Raw genomic sequence first — 16,674 nt, 5'->3', positions numbered from 1 at the left:
AGGGACCTGGTTGAGGCAGGGTACCAGGAGTCGAAAGCCAGCCTGGGCTAGATAACAAGACCTTCACACACACACACACACACACACACACACACACACACACACACACACACACACAGCCGCCTTCCCCCCAAAAAACAGTGTTAGAATTGGTTAAATATCAAAGCATTTGATGATCATGTTTAAAGATTTTGTTTTAACACATTAAATTAGATAACAAAATAATTAAATAGGAAGACCCCAACTCTCATATTAGTTCAAGTCCAATACTGGTATTGTTTGTAAGTTTGTAAGATGAGGTAGGAAATGTTCTCTACCCAACTCTCTGTAGATCCCTGATGTTTGCCATCAGGCCTGTGCAGAGAGCAGAAGCTCCAGCTCCTTATGGTCTGTGCTTCCTCTTTTGTGAACTGGAGTTTCTGGGTCCTTTCCAGCTTCAGTGGGTTCTTGAGTACTTTCTCCTTGTGTGACCTTCTGTCTCTGGTCACTCTGGTCACAGGAGCCAGGAGCCCTTCTCAACACTGCTGTCCTAGGTGTGAGCAGATAGCCTGGGCACTCGAAGCAGACCCTCTTTTTGATACAAAATGTGAGGAAAGCTATCATGGAGACATGCTGGAAGTACAAAAATTGGTACAGAGCAGGGCAGCCTATGCATCCTCGTGCCCTCACATTCTTCTTTTCCTACTTAAACCCTAGTGCTGGCCATATCTCAGCATACTGGTTTCATGTAGGGGTCAACAAGATCATGACTCTCTAGTGGTCACAAACAACACGGAGTGATCAGTTCAAAAGGAGATCCAGGGACAATTTCACATGCCCTGGGTCCCACAGAGTAATAACTGGACATTGGAAATACAGAGGGATGATGCAAGCTCCTTTCCCTTTTGTGGGGATGCAAAGGGAGCCACAAGGTTTAATTACTACAGGAGCCATATCTCTGCATGTGGCAGGTGACTTGAGGGGTGACATGCTGGCCAGGCAACTGAGAGGTGATAGACTGACCAGATGACAGAGAGGTGACAAGATAACCAGGTGGTATCTTGGTGATATCATGGTGATCAAGTGTCTGAAGTGTGATAGGATGAAAAGGTGAGTGATGATGATTAAGGATGTGCAGATACCAAGCTGAGGTCATTGAGAGAGACTTGTGCTGAGTTTAACAGTGCACACTTTCCAGTAGGAAGCTCTTAAGGGACCTTGCATTTGGGGACCTCCTGCATTGTCCAACAACGCACTGGCTACATTGAATGACTGGGAGATCTCTGTATATCCTGGTGCCAGGGTGTTCATTCCCAACCAGGTTCCTCACAGACTGTTGTCAGATTCACTAACAGGTCAGGCACCCTGGGATGGCCAGTCAAGCTCTGACCAGACACACAGGCTAGAAGAAGGCCATAGCATAGACCTGGATTCCCAGCAGTGATATTTTCCTAATTTACTCAGCAGCCATACATGGCTGGCCCCCTATTCTGCTACCAATCAGGAGCCACAAGGGACCAATACATGGTCAATCATTCAGGTAGATAGAGCAAGCGCCTTGCTGAGTTGATTCACAGCCATCATGTAACAGGCCCCCAGACCTTAACATAACTGACTCCATAATGGAAATATTCAGGCCACACAACTCAGCCCTTAGCACCACTTACCAAAATGAAAACAAAGACCTAATTCATTTAGGTGAACTAAATCTTGCAGGGGGAGGTTCCTGGGTGGACTGAATCTAGCATCTATTCATTTACTCATTCAGCAAAGACACGGTGAACCCTGGGCTTTGTAGAGCTAGAAACTAGAAAAGACCCTTGTGTTTTGGTGCCACGTGGAGCTGTCCCTATGCCTCACTCCTGCACGTGTGTGTGTGTGTGTGTGTGTGTGTGTGTGTGTGTGTGTGTGTTCATGCTTCTGTCTTCAGAGCTGTTAGCATTGGGCAGTTCACCAGCTGTTATGCCAGTAAATTTGGTGTATTTGTAAAACGTGGGCTGGGGATTCTTTCCTTCCTGGGAAGTCTCTAAGTGTACTAACCTTGCTTTTTAGCTTCTGTAGTTTGTAGCTGTTATTGTTAACTGAAGTATGTCACCCCAGCACATGGTTTTTGTGTTTAAAAGTTCACCCTGAGAAAGGCTCAGGGCTACATTAGGATCCTCAATATTCAGTGTAGTTGCCGACCAGCTAATGGTGTCTTCCTATTGGATTAAATCCATGTCTGAGCCGTCTTCTCCGGTGGATACCCTACAACAACAAGAGCCACTAGTGGATGAAAATGTATGCCCTTCCTTGTCTGTGCCCTGTGTGTGTCAGCCAATCAGTGATGGCAAGTAGAGCTCTGGGCCATTGGACTATATTTTACTTTGGGGTGGTCTCATTACAGGGTGCTGGCAGACTTCTGGTCCAGAGAAGATGGCATTGACTCACCTCCTTCTCCTTTCTCTAAGCCCAATGATAAACCTCAGAAGTAACACAAGAGGCAGCCAAAGAGAAGACTCGTGTGTATTGACAAAGCCAGTAGGTTTAAGACTTGGGGCTGAGGAACAAAACAGAAGAGGAGCATCTGTACCCCATCACACATACCCTTTACCAAGAGAAGAGTCTTCAGAACCCATCTATTCACTGAGATCCCAATGTGAGGCGGTGGTGTGAGCTCATGGGCTCACCCATCTCCTGTGTGGAACAGGAGGCCTCCCAACTGCATCATGCTGCTGCTTCATTCCTTCACTGATTGTAGAACCAGTTTCTTCAAGCTTTCAGTACAGACTGAGGACCAGCAGCTCTCCAGTAATTCTCCAGTCCTTCAGAGGAACTGCTGAGATACCCAGCCTTGTGAACCAGCAACTACCAGAGTCTTGGCCTTTCTAGTGTGAGACAACCATTGTTGGACTACCCACATAAAATTGTATTCCTCTAGAGAACCCTGACTAACACACACACACACACACACACACACACACACACACACACACACACGCTCACGCACACGCACACGTATACGCATGCACACGCACACTCACACACGCACACTGAGCAGCTTCAACAACATGTTTATTTTTCTCAGTACTGAAGCTGGAAGTTTTAGATCAACATTTTTACAAGAAAAATTCCTCTTAAGGCTTCTCTCCCTTTGGCCTACAGATGGAATCTTCTCCCCATGTCCTCATGTGGATGTCCTGAGTGTGTCTATGTCTGTGATGTTTAACCTCAGTTGTACATTTGAGATCTAGACTCACCTTGGAGATGGGCCTCTGAGCATGCCAGGGGGTGATTATCATGAGTAGGTTAGTTGAGTGAGAAAACCCACCCACTTTGAGTGGCACCATTCCATAGGCTGGGATCCTAGACTATACAGTAAGCTGAGAACATTCTTCATTTCTCACTCTGCTTCCTGACCAAAGGTGCAATGTGGCCAGCCATTGCACACTCCTGTAGCCATCATGACTTCCCCACCACAATAAACTGTAACCTCAAACTCTAAGACAAAATAAATCTTTCTTTAAGTTGTTTTGTCAGGATATTTTATAACAGCAATAGGAAAGTTATTTAGGCAGTGAGTGTCCCAATCTCCCCCTCTTTATGCATTAAAAAAACTTTATTACATTTATTTTTATGTGTATATGTGCATGCCCACTGCGGTATGAGTGTGCCACCATGCACAAGTGGGGGTCAAAGAACAACTTTTGAGAGTCAGTTCATTCTTTCCACAATGTGGGTCCTGGGGATCACACTCAGGCCATCAGGGTTAGTGCCAAGTGCCTTTGCCTGCTGAGCCATATCTCTGACCATCAGACTCTTTTTTTTTTTAAGGGCTTTTTTTTTCTACTTTTATTTGTATATTTGCATGAGGTCCATCAGACTCTTAATAAAGACAAATGAGAAACAAATGCTACAGATAGGATTCAGGAGCAGAGGGTGGGTCTTCCTCACTGACTGTGGCTCCCATGATACCCTACATGAAAAGTGGAAGTGCTTGTTCTCCAAGGGCCTTGACAGCTCTGATAACCTGTGGGTAGAAAGTTCCTCCTCTGTGGTCAGTCGCTCTCTGTCCTCATTCCTGGGCTCTCAGGGGGACGTCTTCTCAGTCCTGTGACGTGGAAGCCTATCACTCTCACCTAAGGACCCACTTCAGACTGATCAAGCCTCCTTTCTCTGACCACCCAGAGGAGCCCAGAACCTTCCACTGTGTGATGCCTTGGCCCCTGCTACTGTCCCTGCTCTGGGCAGGTGAGTAGGGATAGCGACAGGGCTGGTGGAACAGAACCAAGATAACTCTCATTTCTTTGCAGGGTGCCTGGCTAAGACGGAGGATTATGAGCTCTTGGTGACTAATTCAGTGATGGTACAGGAGGGTCTCTGCGTCTTTGTGTCCTGCCAAGTCCGTTACCCCCCTTCCAGTAGTACTGTCTTTGGCTACTGGTTCCAGGAGGGGGCCAATCTAAACCGCGACTCTCCAGTGGCTACAAATGACCCAAATCGATCAGTACAGAAGGAAGCTCAAGGTCGATTCCATCTCATGGGGAGACCAAACACCCAAAATTGCTCCCTGGAGATCAGAGACGCAAAGAGAAGTGACACACAAGTGTACTTCTTCAGGCTGGATGGAGCCGGAAATGTGAAATACAGTTTTGGGAATACGCTCTCTGTGCGTGTGACAGGTATGTGATGAGATATGTGTGCAGGTCCTTATTCCAAAGCCTCTGGGTGCCCTTAGACTAAATAATGAGGTTGGTGGGGGGCGGGGGGAGAAGCCTGGCTTGAAGTAGAGTCACACATAGTGATCCCCACCATGTCTTGTGTCCCTATCTCTCTCTGTCCAGCTCTGACTGAGACCCCCAACTTCCAAGTCATACCTACCCTGGTGTCTGGCACTTCCACCCAACTGATCTGTTCTCTGCCCTGGGCTTGTGAGCAGGGGACACCCCCCATCTTTTCCTGGATGTCACCTGCCCTTACCTCCCTGGGCCCCAGGACCACCCTCTCCTCAGAGCTGAACCTCATACCCAGGCCCCAGGACCATGGCACCAACATCACCTGTCAGGTGACCTTCCCTGGTGTTGGTGTTACAGTAGAGAGGACTGAACAGCTCGTTGTCACCTGTGAGTGCCAGGGAAGGATACCTGGGTCCCTGGGGAAGAGATATTAAGGGTGTGGGATGGAGGTGGTAGAACTGGTTGGTGGATCCTGAAAGCCAGGAGTGTGGGAGAAGAAAAGAGCCCTGGGGTGAAATGCCAGCAGCCACCTCCTCTCTGAAAAGAGAATGACGCTATCTGTCTGCCCAGATGCTCCACAGAAGCTGATCATCAGGGCGTCCTGGGGAGACGACACAGGTAGGGGGAACCTCTCCTCCCTGGGGTGGGTGTAGGGACTGCTGCCCACAGAGATAAGCAGATGTTCTGGAGCTCAGGCGGGAAGAGGTTCAGGATGGGGAAGGGGGTGATATGGCATCCACACTCACCGCTCACCCACACGCTGTACTCTACCCCAAATGCCCATGGCTTCTGTCTTTCTCAAGACACAGGTGGCAGCCTCCAGTGCCAGGACTGTCTTCATTCCCAGGCTGCCCTCACTCCCCTTAGCACCCGAGTCTGGCCTGTTTCCCAGCTCCCTTCCTCTCTGTGAGGTGATTTTTGTCAAATGTAGTGTGAGACGTGTTTTATTCTGCCTCAACCTCTGTTATATGATAGAGGGAGTGACTTACACAGCAGAAACAGGCTCCTTAACTCTGAAGGACAGGAGCTCCAGTTCCAGGTGCCAGCTCCTGGGGAGGGCACCCTGCCTGTGCTACTGATGGTCTTCTCTCTACTCCTCTCTTTAAACAGCAGCAACAGACTACACAAGCACTCTGCTATCTTCTTATAGCCCCATTAATTCCACCATCGACACCTTTATCCTATGATCTCATTTACCGTAATTACCTCCCAAACATCTCCATTATATTGGTGGTTGGGGCTCCAATATATGGATTTTAATGCAATGTAATTCTGACCATATAAAAAATTAATACTAAAAGCTCTTGGTGTCTAATGTTCTCCTGTCTCAGTTGATCATACACAGATAGTGTTGCATGCACATTTAAACACACACACACACACACACCAGGTGGGAGGAGAAACACATACCTTCTTCACACACTACTTTGCAACTTTATCATTTTTTTCTTTCTTTCTTATTTACTTATTTATATAGGATGGAACTATATCACTAAGCTACACCTTAGACCCTTTGTTAATGAGATTACTAAAGAAATTAACTCTCCCCAAAAGCCAAGGCCATAAACTGAACTCAAAGTTACAAGAAACCTGCTCTTTGGTGATTGCAGAAGCAAAGCAGCTGATCCTGACCCTAGACACTCAGTGGTTGCAAAAAAAGAAAACAGACCCCGACAGTTTCAGAACCAGCTTGTCTATGAGGAAGCAGCTAACTTCCTCATTCTGCTCCTAATCCTCCTCTCTTCCCATTTCCTGTCCTCAAAACCCCAGCTTGAAGCACATAACCTGCACTGTCCTGAACTCTGATCATTGTATTTCTGAGTCCTGATCCTTGATCATGGTGTAACCCGATCTGGAGATGCCCTCTGGCATTGAATAAAGCCTACCTTAGGTGTTCCAGGTTGTCTAAAGTCTCACCTCTTGCTTCCTCTACAAACTTAACTCTTAATTATCCTTATGGTTTCCTTCATGATCAAAACCCACACTGTCATGACACATGTGTCAGTCAATGGCAAGTAACTGAATTAATTTTTTCCCTTCAAACTTAGTTTTCTTGGAGACTTCCTCCTTCACACATATATGTAACTCTATGGTTTTCTAATGATAGGATAAAGTGTTTACCGTCTTCTCTCTTGACAGAAAACTGGCATTCCTTGACTTTTATTCAATAAGTGACTTACATGAAAACTCTACATTTGTGACCATGTCCACAAAATCATTTCCTAAGGAAGAAAATTCCAGAACAAAGGATCATTTGTATTTCACACACACTGCCAAATTGCACACCATGGACTTTGTCTTATTCATATCCCCAGGAACAATGTTTTTCTCTCTTTACAACACACCCCGCTCCCTCATGTCACAAATGAAGTCACTGTAGTTTTCATTCACGTTATTCTCTCAAGAAACTGAGTCTCTCTTACAGTGTTTAAGTATTACTTATGGGCTGTGGGTGTGACTCAGTTGGCAGAAGCTGTCCCAGTGTGCAGGAAACCTTGGGCAGGATCCCCAGCACTGCATAAACCTAGCATGGTAATTGCATTCCTATAACCCAAACACTTGAGAGGCAGAAGCAGGAGTCTTGGAAATTCACTCACCCTCATCTCCATAGTAAGTCTGAAGTTGCCCGAGGTATATGAGACCCTCTCTCATAAATAATAATAATAATAATATCAATAAGTTGTATTTATTGGTCTGCGATAATTTCCAAAGTCATCTGAAGAGAGTTTTTTTTGCCAGATGAAGGGACTTTTTAGTTTTCTTTCAGCTAGCATAGGGTGATTTTGTCTCACCGTGGGCAGAACACTGTGGCATTGGCTCCGCTGTTCTTCACATCCTCCCTCAGCCTTCCTCCTCCTGGAAGACCTCCTTGTCCTGATAATCTCCCTGGGCTTTTAAGACAAGTCCACCATAAAACTCACCACCATACTGTGCCACCTGCTTTGGGCACCTGCCCCCGGGACTGTGAGCTCCTCTGACACAGTTGAGTTAGGCAGGCCTTAGTGAGATGCTCTTGAGAGACAGAAGGGTAAACTCTCCAGGGCAAGTAAGGCAGAGAAGAATGAAACCCAAGGTGGTTCTGATGACCTCACACTTCTAAGAGATGCTCTCTGTCTTCACTCTTTATGGGGTGAGGCCATCAGCCCGCAGAAGAGAAAAGACAGAGGTGGGAAAAGGAGAAGAAAGGCAAAGCCTTCTGCGACCCCCTCGGCCTTCTCTCTGCTTCCACAGAACCTCAAGTCCTGCACAGTGGCTCATCTCTGCATATTCAAGAAGGTGAGTCCCTGAGCCTGGTCTGTGTGGCCGACAGCAACCCCCCTGCTGTGCTGAGCTGGGAGCGCCTGACCGAGAGGCCCCTCCAGCTCTCTACCGAGGAACTGCAGATGCCGAGGGTGGAGTTGGAGGACCATGGAAAATACGTCTGCCGAGCTCAGAACAATCTGGGTGCTCAGGAGGCCTCTGTGAACCTCAGCGTAAGGAGTGAGTTCGAAGATAATGGGCGTGTGGCACTGTGATCACAATCTGGGGAGCCCCTCTGATGCCTCTCTTCGTGTTCCACTCCCCAGGCCTTCTACAGCTGCTGGCACCCTCCTGCTCCTGGGAAGCTGAGGGGCTGCACTGCAGCTGCTCCTGCAGAGCCTGGCCCACCCCGTCCCTGCGCTGGCGGCTGGGGGAGGGGCTGCTGGAGGGGAACAGCAGCAATGTCTCCTTCAGGGTCACCTCCAGCTCCACAGGACCATGGGCCAACAGCAACCTGAGCCTCAGCATGGAGTTCAGTGCCAGCCACAGACTCAGCTGTGAGGCTTGGAATGACAATGGGGTTCAGAGTGCCACTATCTTACTGCTGCCGGGTCAAGAGGTCACAAAGGGTAATGTGTGGGGGAAGGGGTGACTTCTGTCTGGATTGTACAAGACATTGGAAGTGAACAAATTAGGGCTGGCTCGGTTAAACTGGGGCTAACGTTCGTGGTTTCCTACTGTTGGATTGTAGGAGGTCTGGGGACAGGAGGCTGTAGTCACATTCACCCATGGGGAAGTAGGGACCTAAACCAGAGTTGGAATGGGCATTCTTACAAATAATGGACTAAAGAAGGTTGGATGCTAAGATGACTGCTTGAGAGGATGAGTTTCCATCACACCAGCTCTTTCTTGTTAACAGACACATCAGAAACCAGTACAGGAGTGGTCCAAGGGGCCATCGGAGGAGCTGGTCTCATGGCCTTGCTTGCTCTCTGCTTCTGCCTCATCTACTTCATGTGAGTGGTGGCCCCATTTGGTGAAGGCTTCATGTAGTGATTGCAGACTGCTTAGAGAATCTCTAAAACTCAGCCCAGTAAGATAGTGACCCAGGGCCAGAGTTAGCAGAAGTCTCTTGCTACCTTGGCCAGGTGTAGAGTCTGTTCAAATCATGTAGTCCCACCTATGAGGATCTTTAATCCACAGAATAGCCCCATCCCAAGCCTCTGTACCTGGTCTTCCCTGGTCCGAAAATCCATCCAGCAGAGATGGGGAAAACAAACAAACAAACAAACAAACAACAACAACAACAACAACAAAAAAGAAAACTGATCTCTTTCTCCAGAATGAAGTTCCTCAGGAAGAAGTCAGCCCTGAAAGTAGCAAGCGTGGAAGACAACCATCCTGCCAAGAGCCCTGGCTCCATCATAAATGGTTCAAGCATGACTTCATCCAGAGTTTCTTTAAGATACCCCAACCAGGTACCCAGCACGTCAATACTGAGCTTCTGTTTCCCCAAATGCCTCTCCAACATTCAACTTTCCTTCTCCAGCTGCAGGCTGGGGACCTGGCATTTGTCCCTACCTCCATCTCCTGCTTCAGGTATTTACCCAGGCCTGCCTACTGTTCTTGTCAGCAAAGCTCTTCCCAGGTAGCTACTTCCTGTCAAGTCTTCACAGCCTTTCCCTGGGCCTCAGCACTGGCTTCATCAGCCCATAGTAAACTTTCATGAAGGAATTCCAAACAGCTGTTGAGTTCTGCTTGGTCCTTACAGTCCAAATACATGTTGTTAAACAGAAATAGAATGCCACGTGGGGCATGGTGAAGCGTGGTGCAGCGTGGTGGGGCGTGGTGGGGCGTGGTGGGGCAGACCTATAATCCCAGCATTCAGGAGGCTGAGGCAGGAGGATGGGGAGTACAAGGCCAGCATGAACTACCAAGTGAGCTGAGGGCCTACTAGGGTAACTTATGAGATCCGAATAAAATCAAAAGTGGAAAGAGCTAGGAATGTGGCTCAGCAGTAGAGAACTTGCCTTGCATCCATCAGTGAGAAACAGAGGATGTGGCTTAGAAGTGGAATGCCTGCATAGAATCTACCAGTGATGGACGGGCTGGGGTTGTAGCTGAAGGGCAGGGCACTCGGTTAGAACCAGCTGGGACTGGGGTGTGGCTCAGAGGAGGAATGCTTGCCCAGAATTTTAACAGTGAGGCACTTGGGATGCAGCCCACTCATAGTTTTCTAGCATGTGTGAGACCCTGGGTTCCATCCCCAGTAGGGAAAGAGAGAAAGGGGAGGAGGAAGAATAGATACAGACAGACAGACAGACAGAGAGAAGAAAGACACAGACAGAGACAGAAACACCAGGAGGTTGGACTTTGGTGGCACATGCCTATATTCCTGGCACTTGAGAAGCATGAGAAAAGAAAATGTAAAGTTTGAGGCCATCTTGGGCTACATGGGGAATTGCAGGAGAGTCTGGGCTTCTTAGAGACTTAGTTTCAAGATTAAAAAAGAAAAAGAAAAGAAATAGACTGTTGGTCACATGTATAACATAAAATCTTCATTAGTCACATTACAAGCAGAAGCACATAACATCAAATTTCATTCCATACAACACAACCAAGTGACTGTGGTTCTAATTGTTATCAATAACCAAATGTAAAAATTATTGACACACTCACATTCTTAATTTGGGGTACTCAGCCTTTCAGATCTAGTGTATACTTTGTTCTCACAGCACATCTCCCCTGAAGATTCCCTTACATTACATGTACTACATGTGACTCACACCATATTTAACATCAAGACCTACAGAATGAAGTCCAGACTCCATGGGCAGATGCTTCCTGATCTCTCCTTCAATGGAGCCTGTACATCTTCCATGTATCCATTAAAATATCCCTGCCTCTGACAGGCAAACCATCACCTGCCTCTTGAAATCTCAGGCTTGTCCCTGCTCTTCCCACATACTGTGAGCCCCACCAGGGCAGAGTGGGTCTATTCCTAGCTTCTTGAGAGCTCACTGTAACTCCTTGCTTCTGCCCAACAGATTACAATTAGATAAAGTTTTCATTTTGTTTTCCAAATTTCACTTATGTACATTTTGGGGTCCCTGTGTAGCCCAGGCTGTTCTGGAACTCACTGTGGAGCCAGAGCTTGCCCCAGACACAGTCGTCCTTCTATAGTCTCCCAAGTGATGGGATTGCTGGCATTTACACCTGGCTTTCCCTGCATTTGTTTTTGACAGTCTTTTGTGAGTTACTTAACCTGGACCAGACTATGTTCACATCCATAAAGTGGGAAAGAAGGGGGTTGTGAAGACTCGGTGAGACCCTTAAAATTAGCTGGGAACGGGGTGGAGCTATTGTTGGAGCCCTTGCCTACTCTGTGCAAAGTCCTGGCTTGATCGCAAGTGCTGTGTATGTAGGTGTATGTGCGCATGGGCACCCACTGGGAGATTGTAGAGGAGGGGTGTAGACACGTGTTCATCTTCATGTTCACACATCACTAAAGTTAAGGTGAGTGAGTGAAAGCATGGAGCGAACACTCAGGAAAAGCAGACAAGTGAACAAACGCCCGGCTAAGCCCCAAGTGCCTTTGGTAATTCTTGCCACCGTCTGCAAAGTCTTCACTGTTGCCCTTCTCTAATTGGGTTCCAGGGTCACCTGAATGCATCAGGGTCACCGAACCAGAAAGAGAAGCCACCTCTCTCCGCAGCCCCACACACCCTGGAGGATGAGCCTGAACTCCACTATGCCTCCCTCTCCTTCCAAGGCCTGGCGCCCCGGCGTCCTCAGAACACGGAGCCCATCAAGTCTGATTACGCGGAGCTCAAGCTCCGCAAGTGCTGACCCTCCGTGCTCTCGCGCCCCGGCACTGGCTGGAGTCCGGAAAGGACAGCGCGTGTTAGGGCAGATTCTGAGACGGGTGCCCTCCAGACCAAAGGTTCTGAAGGAGAAGGCATGAGGGCGACAGGACTCCTGGGTTCAAGTCCAGGTTCAGTGTTATTCCCACAGAAGCCACCTTTCCTCACTGTGCCCTCTCTTCCTCCTCTGTAAAGTGGGGTCCTATTCATGTGGTGTGACAAGGAGAAACCCCACAGTGTTCACGGTCTGTTGCTTGTGTTGCCTATGTCGCCTCAGCAGTGGGAGGAACATTCTGACTCTATTACATACTTGAATTTTACTTGTACATTTTAAAGAACATATGTTAATTCTTAAAGTGATACTGTTTTGAAGTGTGACTGTGTGGTAGCTACATGTACCTCAGACTGGACTTAGACTGAATGTTCTGCAAGCTCTGAAAGATCACACAGATGCCAGCCCAGACTACTGTACCAAGAAAAACTATCAATTACAAGGAATAAAACTAAGATCTTCCACAAATCAATACAAGTGGCAGACAATCCAATACAAAACGGTATATGGGAGTGGCCAGCAAACATACAGAAAGATGATCAATCCGTGCTTGTCAATGAAAGATAAATAAATATGATTCAACTGCCAAATTGTGCAGCAATTCTGCTCACAACTGCAGACCTGAAAACACAAGATACAGCTGTTCATCAGACTTACACAAGTGTGTTGTTCGTGGAAGGATTGGGGATGAAGGTCAGTGGCAGAGGGGTTGCCTGCTAGGTCTGAGACCCTAATCTGTTTGATCTCGGGTCCTATAAAAGCAATGGAATGTACCCAAATGTCCACCAGAAGAAAGCGAGGCAAACAAATTACACCATGTTTATGGGATGTAGAAATAGAATCTCATGCATGTGTGACAGAATGTAACATGGATGGACAGAATCCAGACACATAGTGTTAGGTCCTTGGCATGAGGTTTAGAAAAAAAGAGAACTCATCTTTGGCATTAGAACTGGATTCTTTTTCCCTCTTTTATTGGAAATAGATTCTTTTTTGTTTTTTGAAAAAATGTATACATTTATTAAAAATTTGAAATTACTTAAAAAAATGTGCTACTTTACACTATAAATTCAGAAGTCCTGGGAATTGGGCACAGAAAGATTTAGGTTTCCAAGGAGTCCTTAAGGTTTCCTATTGGCATTCCTCATTGCTCTTGGGGTTTGGCTCTTTGGGAGTCTCTGGCTTGGAAACCTGGTTATTGAACAGCAGAAATAGATTCTTTTGTCATACAATGTATCCCGACTACAGTTACTGCTCCCTCTATTCCTCTCAGTTCCTCCTAACCCCTCTTCCCATCCAGATCCACTCCATCTCTGTCTTTCATTAGAAAAGAACAGGCTTCTAAGAGACAACAGCAAAACAGGACAAAATAAAATGCAATAAGATAAAACAAAAACCATCACCAAATGTTGGAGAAGGCAAACCAACAGAAGGCACAAAAATCAGACCCACTCATTCACACACTCAGGAGTTCTATAAAAAGACTAAACTGAAATCTATAGTACATCTGCAGAGGACCTGGTGCAGACCCCTGTAGGCCCTGTGCTTGCTGCTTCAGTCTCTGTGAAGTTACATGAGATTTGCTCAGTTGATTTAGAGGGCCTTCTTCTCCTGGTATCCTCCATCCACCCTGGCTTTTATGTTCTTCCCACCTCCTCTTCCACAGGATTCACTGAGATCTGAGGAAGAAATTTGATGGAGATATCCCATTTAGAGCTGTTTGTTTCAAAGTCTCTCCTTCTCTGCATACTGTTTGGCTGTGGGTCTCTGCATCTGTTCCTGTCTTCTACAAGAGGAAGATGATGGCTGAATAAGGCACTGATCTATGCATATAGCAGAATATCATTAGGAGTCATTTTTCACCATTTTTAAAGACCAGTAGTATTTGGTTTTTACCCTAGGTCTCTAGGCTATCTATTCTCTGGTTCTTGATCACCCAGGCAATGTCAAGTGTAAGTTTTATCTTGTGGCATGGGCCTTAAGTCAAATCAGATGTTGATTGGTTACTCCTGCAATTGTGTCAGTTTCCCTAGCGTATTTTGCAGGTAGGAGAGCATTGTAAGGCAAAGGGTTTGTGACTGAGTTGGTGTTTATGTTTCTCTTTTGATAGCCTGCAGAGTACCTTCCTATACCAAAGACACTAGAACAAAGGAGTGAAAGTTCTATGTAGGCACCAGCTCAACCGCTCCATGTTCAATGAGTTGTGTAGATGTTGTCTTCAACAATGGGGCCTGTTGCCAGTTTGGGGGGAACAACCTATTGTCTTGGCAAGAGTCTGAGTTGTTTGGGGATTTTCATGGGACCCCTTTGACCAACAACTCAATTGGATGCAACCCAGTCCTGGTACTGGGAGCTTCATTTGATGACAAGACATGGCCAGGTAGGACTCTGTCTCCCCATTCTTTGGAGACCTCATTAGGATTGCCTTCATATATTTGAAGAAGTTTCTACTGCTAGGTTTCTTTGCCGCCCCTCAGTTCTAGTTGTCTCTCCCTACTGATTTTTGTGAGTTAATTTTGTATCCAGCCACTTTGCTGAAAAGGTTTATCAGCTATAGGAGTTCTCCAGTGGAATGTTTAGGGTCACTTATGTATTCTATCATATTATCTGTAAATAAAAATACTTTGACTTCTTCCTTTCCAATCTGTATGCCCTTGATCTCCTTCAGTTGTCTTATTGCTCTAGCTAAGACTTCAAGTACTATATTGCATATGTGTGAAGAGTGTGGACCACCTTGTCTTGTTCCTGATTTGGGTAGAATTAATTTCAGTTTCTCTCCATTTAAGTTAATGCAGCTATGGGCTTGTTGTAAACTGTCTTTATTATGTTTAGGTATGTCCCTTGTATCTCTAATCTCCCCAGGACTTTATCATAAAGGAATATTGGATTTTGACATGAGATGATCATGTGGTTTTTACTTTCATTTTGTTTATATGATGATTACATTTATTGATTTTTATATATTAAACCATCCCCACATCTTTGGGATGAAGCCTACTTGATTGTGGTAGATGATCTTTTTGATGTGTTCTTAGAGTCAGTTTGCAAGTATTTTATTGAATATTTTTGTGTCTATGTTCATAAGGGAAATTGGTCTGTAATTCTCTTTGTTGGGTCTTTATGTGTATTAGGGTAACTGCAGCTTCATAAAATGAATTGGCTGATGTTCCTTCTGTTTCTATTTTGTGGAATAATTCAATGAATATTGGCATGAACTCTGAAAATCTTATATAATTCTGGGCTAAAAGCATCTGGCCCTGGGCTTTTTTTTGGTTGCGAGATTTTAATGACTGCTTCTATTTCACTAGGGGTTACAGTTCTGTTTAAGTTGCTTATCTCATCTGGACTTAACTTTGACAAGTATCTAAGAAATTATCCATTTCTTTTAGATTTCCCAATTTGTTGGAGTAAAAGTATTGTCCTTTTTAAAATTGTTGCTGCCTTTTAAGGCAGGGCTGTCCGAAACAGTAACTGCAACTCTGCTGCTCCCAGCCGTGGTTAGGACGGAAGTCTGCTCCCTCAGGCACCGACTGTTTCAAAGCTACCAAGGGAACTTAACTAAATCTCTGTGCCTCTAAAGAGCTCAAGATTCAAAGGTTAAGGGGGAATTTTGCTCTTCAGAGAGGTTGAATAGCAATAGCTCACCTCCTCTCCTTGCTCAAATCCTCCAAAAAGCCCTCCTGCTTCTCCTTACCCCTCCTTAAAAATCCTCCTCCACCTGGCTCATCCCTACCACTTCCTGTCAGCTAGTTGCTGACGCAGCCTCCTGCTCATAGGTGAATTTTATTTAATCAAACATCTTTGCATCGTTAAACAAATGTTCCAGAGCATAAACAAAAGTAACACACCTTAAAATGATATTCTATAACATAAAAGTTATTAAAGTGTGTTTTTATGATTCTCTGGATTTTCCCATGTCTATTGCTGTGTCTCCTTTTCATTTTTGATTTTATTAAGTTGGATATGCTCTCTCTCTCCACCTTTCAGTTAGTTTGGATAAGAGTTTGTCTATTTTGTTGATTTTTCTCAAAAAACCACCTTCATCCTGTCCCATAAGTCTGGGTATGTTGTGTCTTCATTTTCATTCAATTCTAGAAAGCCTTTAATTTCTTTCTTAATTTCATTTGTGACCCATTTTCATTCAGTAGAGAGTTGTTCAGTTTCTATTAGCTTGTAAGCTTCCTGTTGTTTCTATCCAGCTTTAATCCATGGTGGTCTGATAAGATGCAAGGAGTTATTTCAATTTTTTTTTTGTATCTGTTCAGACTTGCTTTATGTCTGAGTATGTGGTCAATTTTGGAGAAAGTTCCATGAGTTGCAGAGAAGGTATATTCTTTTGTGTTTGGGAAAAATATTTTATAAATATCTGTTAGATTGATTTGGTTTTTAATGTCTGTCAGTTCCAGCATTTCTCTGTTCAGTTTTTATCTGTATGTCCTGTCCATTGGTGAGAGTGGGGTATTGAACTCTCCCACTATCAGTGCGTGTGGGTCAATATGTGATGTAAGATGTATTAGAGTTTCTTTTACACACTTGGGTGCCCTTGTGTTTGGTGCATAAATTCTAAGAATTGCAATGTCCTCTTGGTGGCTTTTTGTTTGTTTGTTTGTTTGTTTGTTTTTCCTTTTATGAGTATGTAATGTCCTTTACTATCTCTTCTGATTAGTATTGGTTTGAAGTTTATTTTATCAGATATAAAATGGCTACACCACCTTGTTTCTTAGGTTCATTTGCTTGGAATATATTTTACCAATCCTTTACCCTGAGGTAATGCCTACCTTGATATTGAGTATGTTTCTTGGATGCAGTAGAAGGATGGATCCTG

General features: G+C 45.4%; 1 protein-coding gene across 1 annotated transcript; it reads left to right on the top strand.

Moving 5' to 3' along the window:
• The first annotated feature begins 4,017 nt into the window (after nt 1–4,017).
• LOC102915285 (sialic acid-binding Ig-like lectin 5) lies at nt 4,018–15,018 on the top strand. The gene is made up of 9 exons (XM_006986149.4): nt 4,018–4,209; nt 4,272–4,640; nt 4,803–5,081; nt 5,265–5,312; nt 7,926–8,174; nt 8,261–8,563; nt 8,854–8,950; nt 9,277–9,412; nt 11,592–15,018. The coding sequence occupies exons 1-9, from the start codon at nt 4,173–4,175 to the stop codon at nt 11,781–11,783; spliced, it is 1,710 nt and encodes a 569-aa protein (XP_006986211.1). The 5' UTR covers nt 4,018–4,172; the 3' UTR covers nt 11,784–15,018.
• The last annotated feature ends 1,656 nt before the right edge of the window (nt 15,019–16,674 follow it).

This window comes from Peromyscus maniculatus, chromosome 1, assembly GCF_049852395.1.
Source record: "Peromyscus maniculatus bairdii isolate BWxNUB_F1_BW_parent chromosome 1, HU_Pman_BW_mat_3.1, whole genome shotgun sequence".
NCBI lineage: Eukaryota > Metazoa > Chordata > Mammalia > Rodentia > Cricetidae > Peromyscus > Peromyscus maniculatus.
The sequence above is the reverse complement of the archived record's forward strand: the minus strand, read 5'-3'. Positions and strand labels throughout refer to the sequence as shown.

What these genes read in the sequence shown, in the direction of transcription:
- LOC102915285 (XM_006986149.4), top strand. Translation starts at nt 4,173, where the DNA reads ATGCCTTGGCCCCTGCTACTGTCCCTGCTCTGGGCAG. An exon ending in TTCTGCCTCATCTACTTCAT is followed by an intron (nt 8,951 to 9,276) that starts GTGAGTGGTGGC and finishes CTCTTTCTCCAG; the next exon opens with AATGAAGTTCCTCAGGAAGA. An exon ending in CTTTAAGATACCCCAACCAG is followed by an intron (nt 9,413 to 11,591) that starts GTACCCAGCACG and finishes ATTGGGTTCCAG; the next exon opens with GGTCACCTGAATGCATCAGG.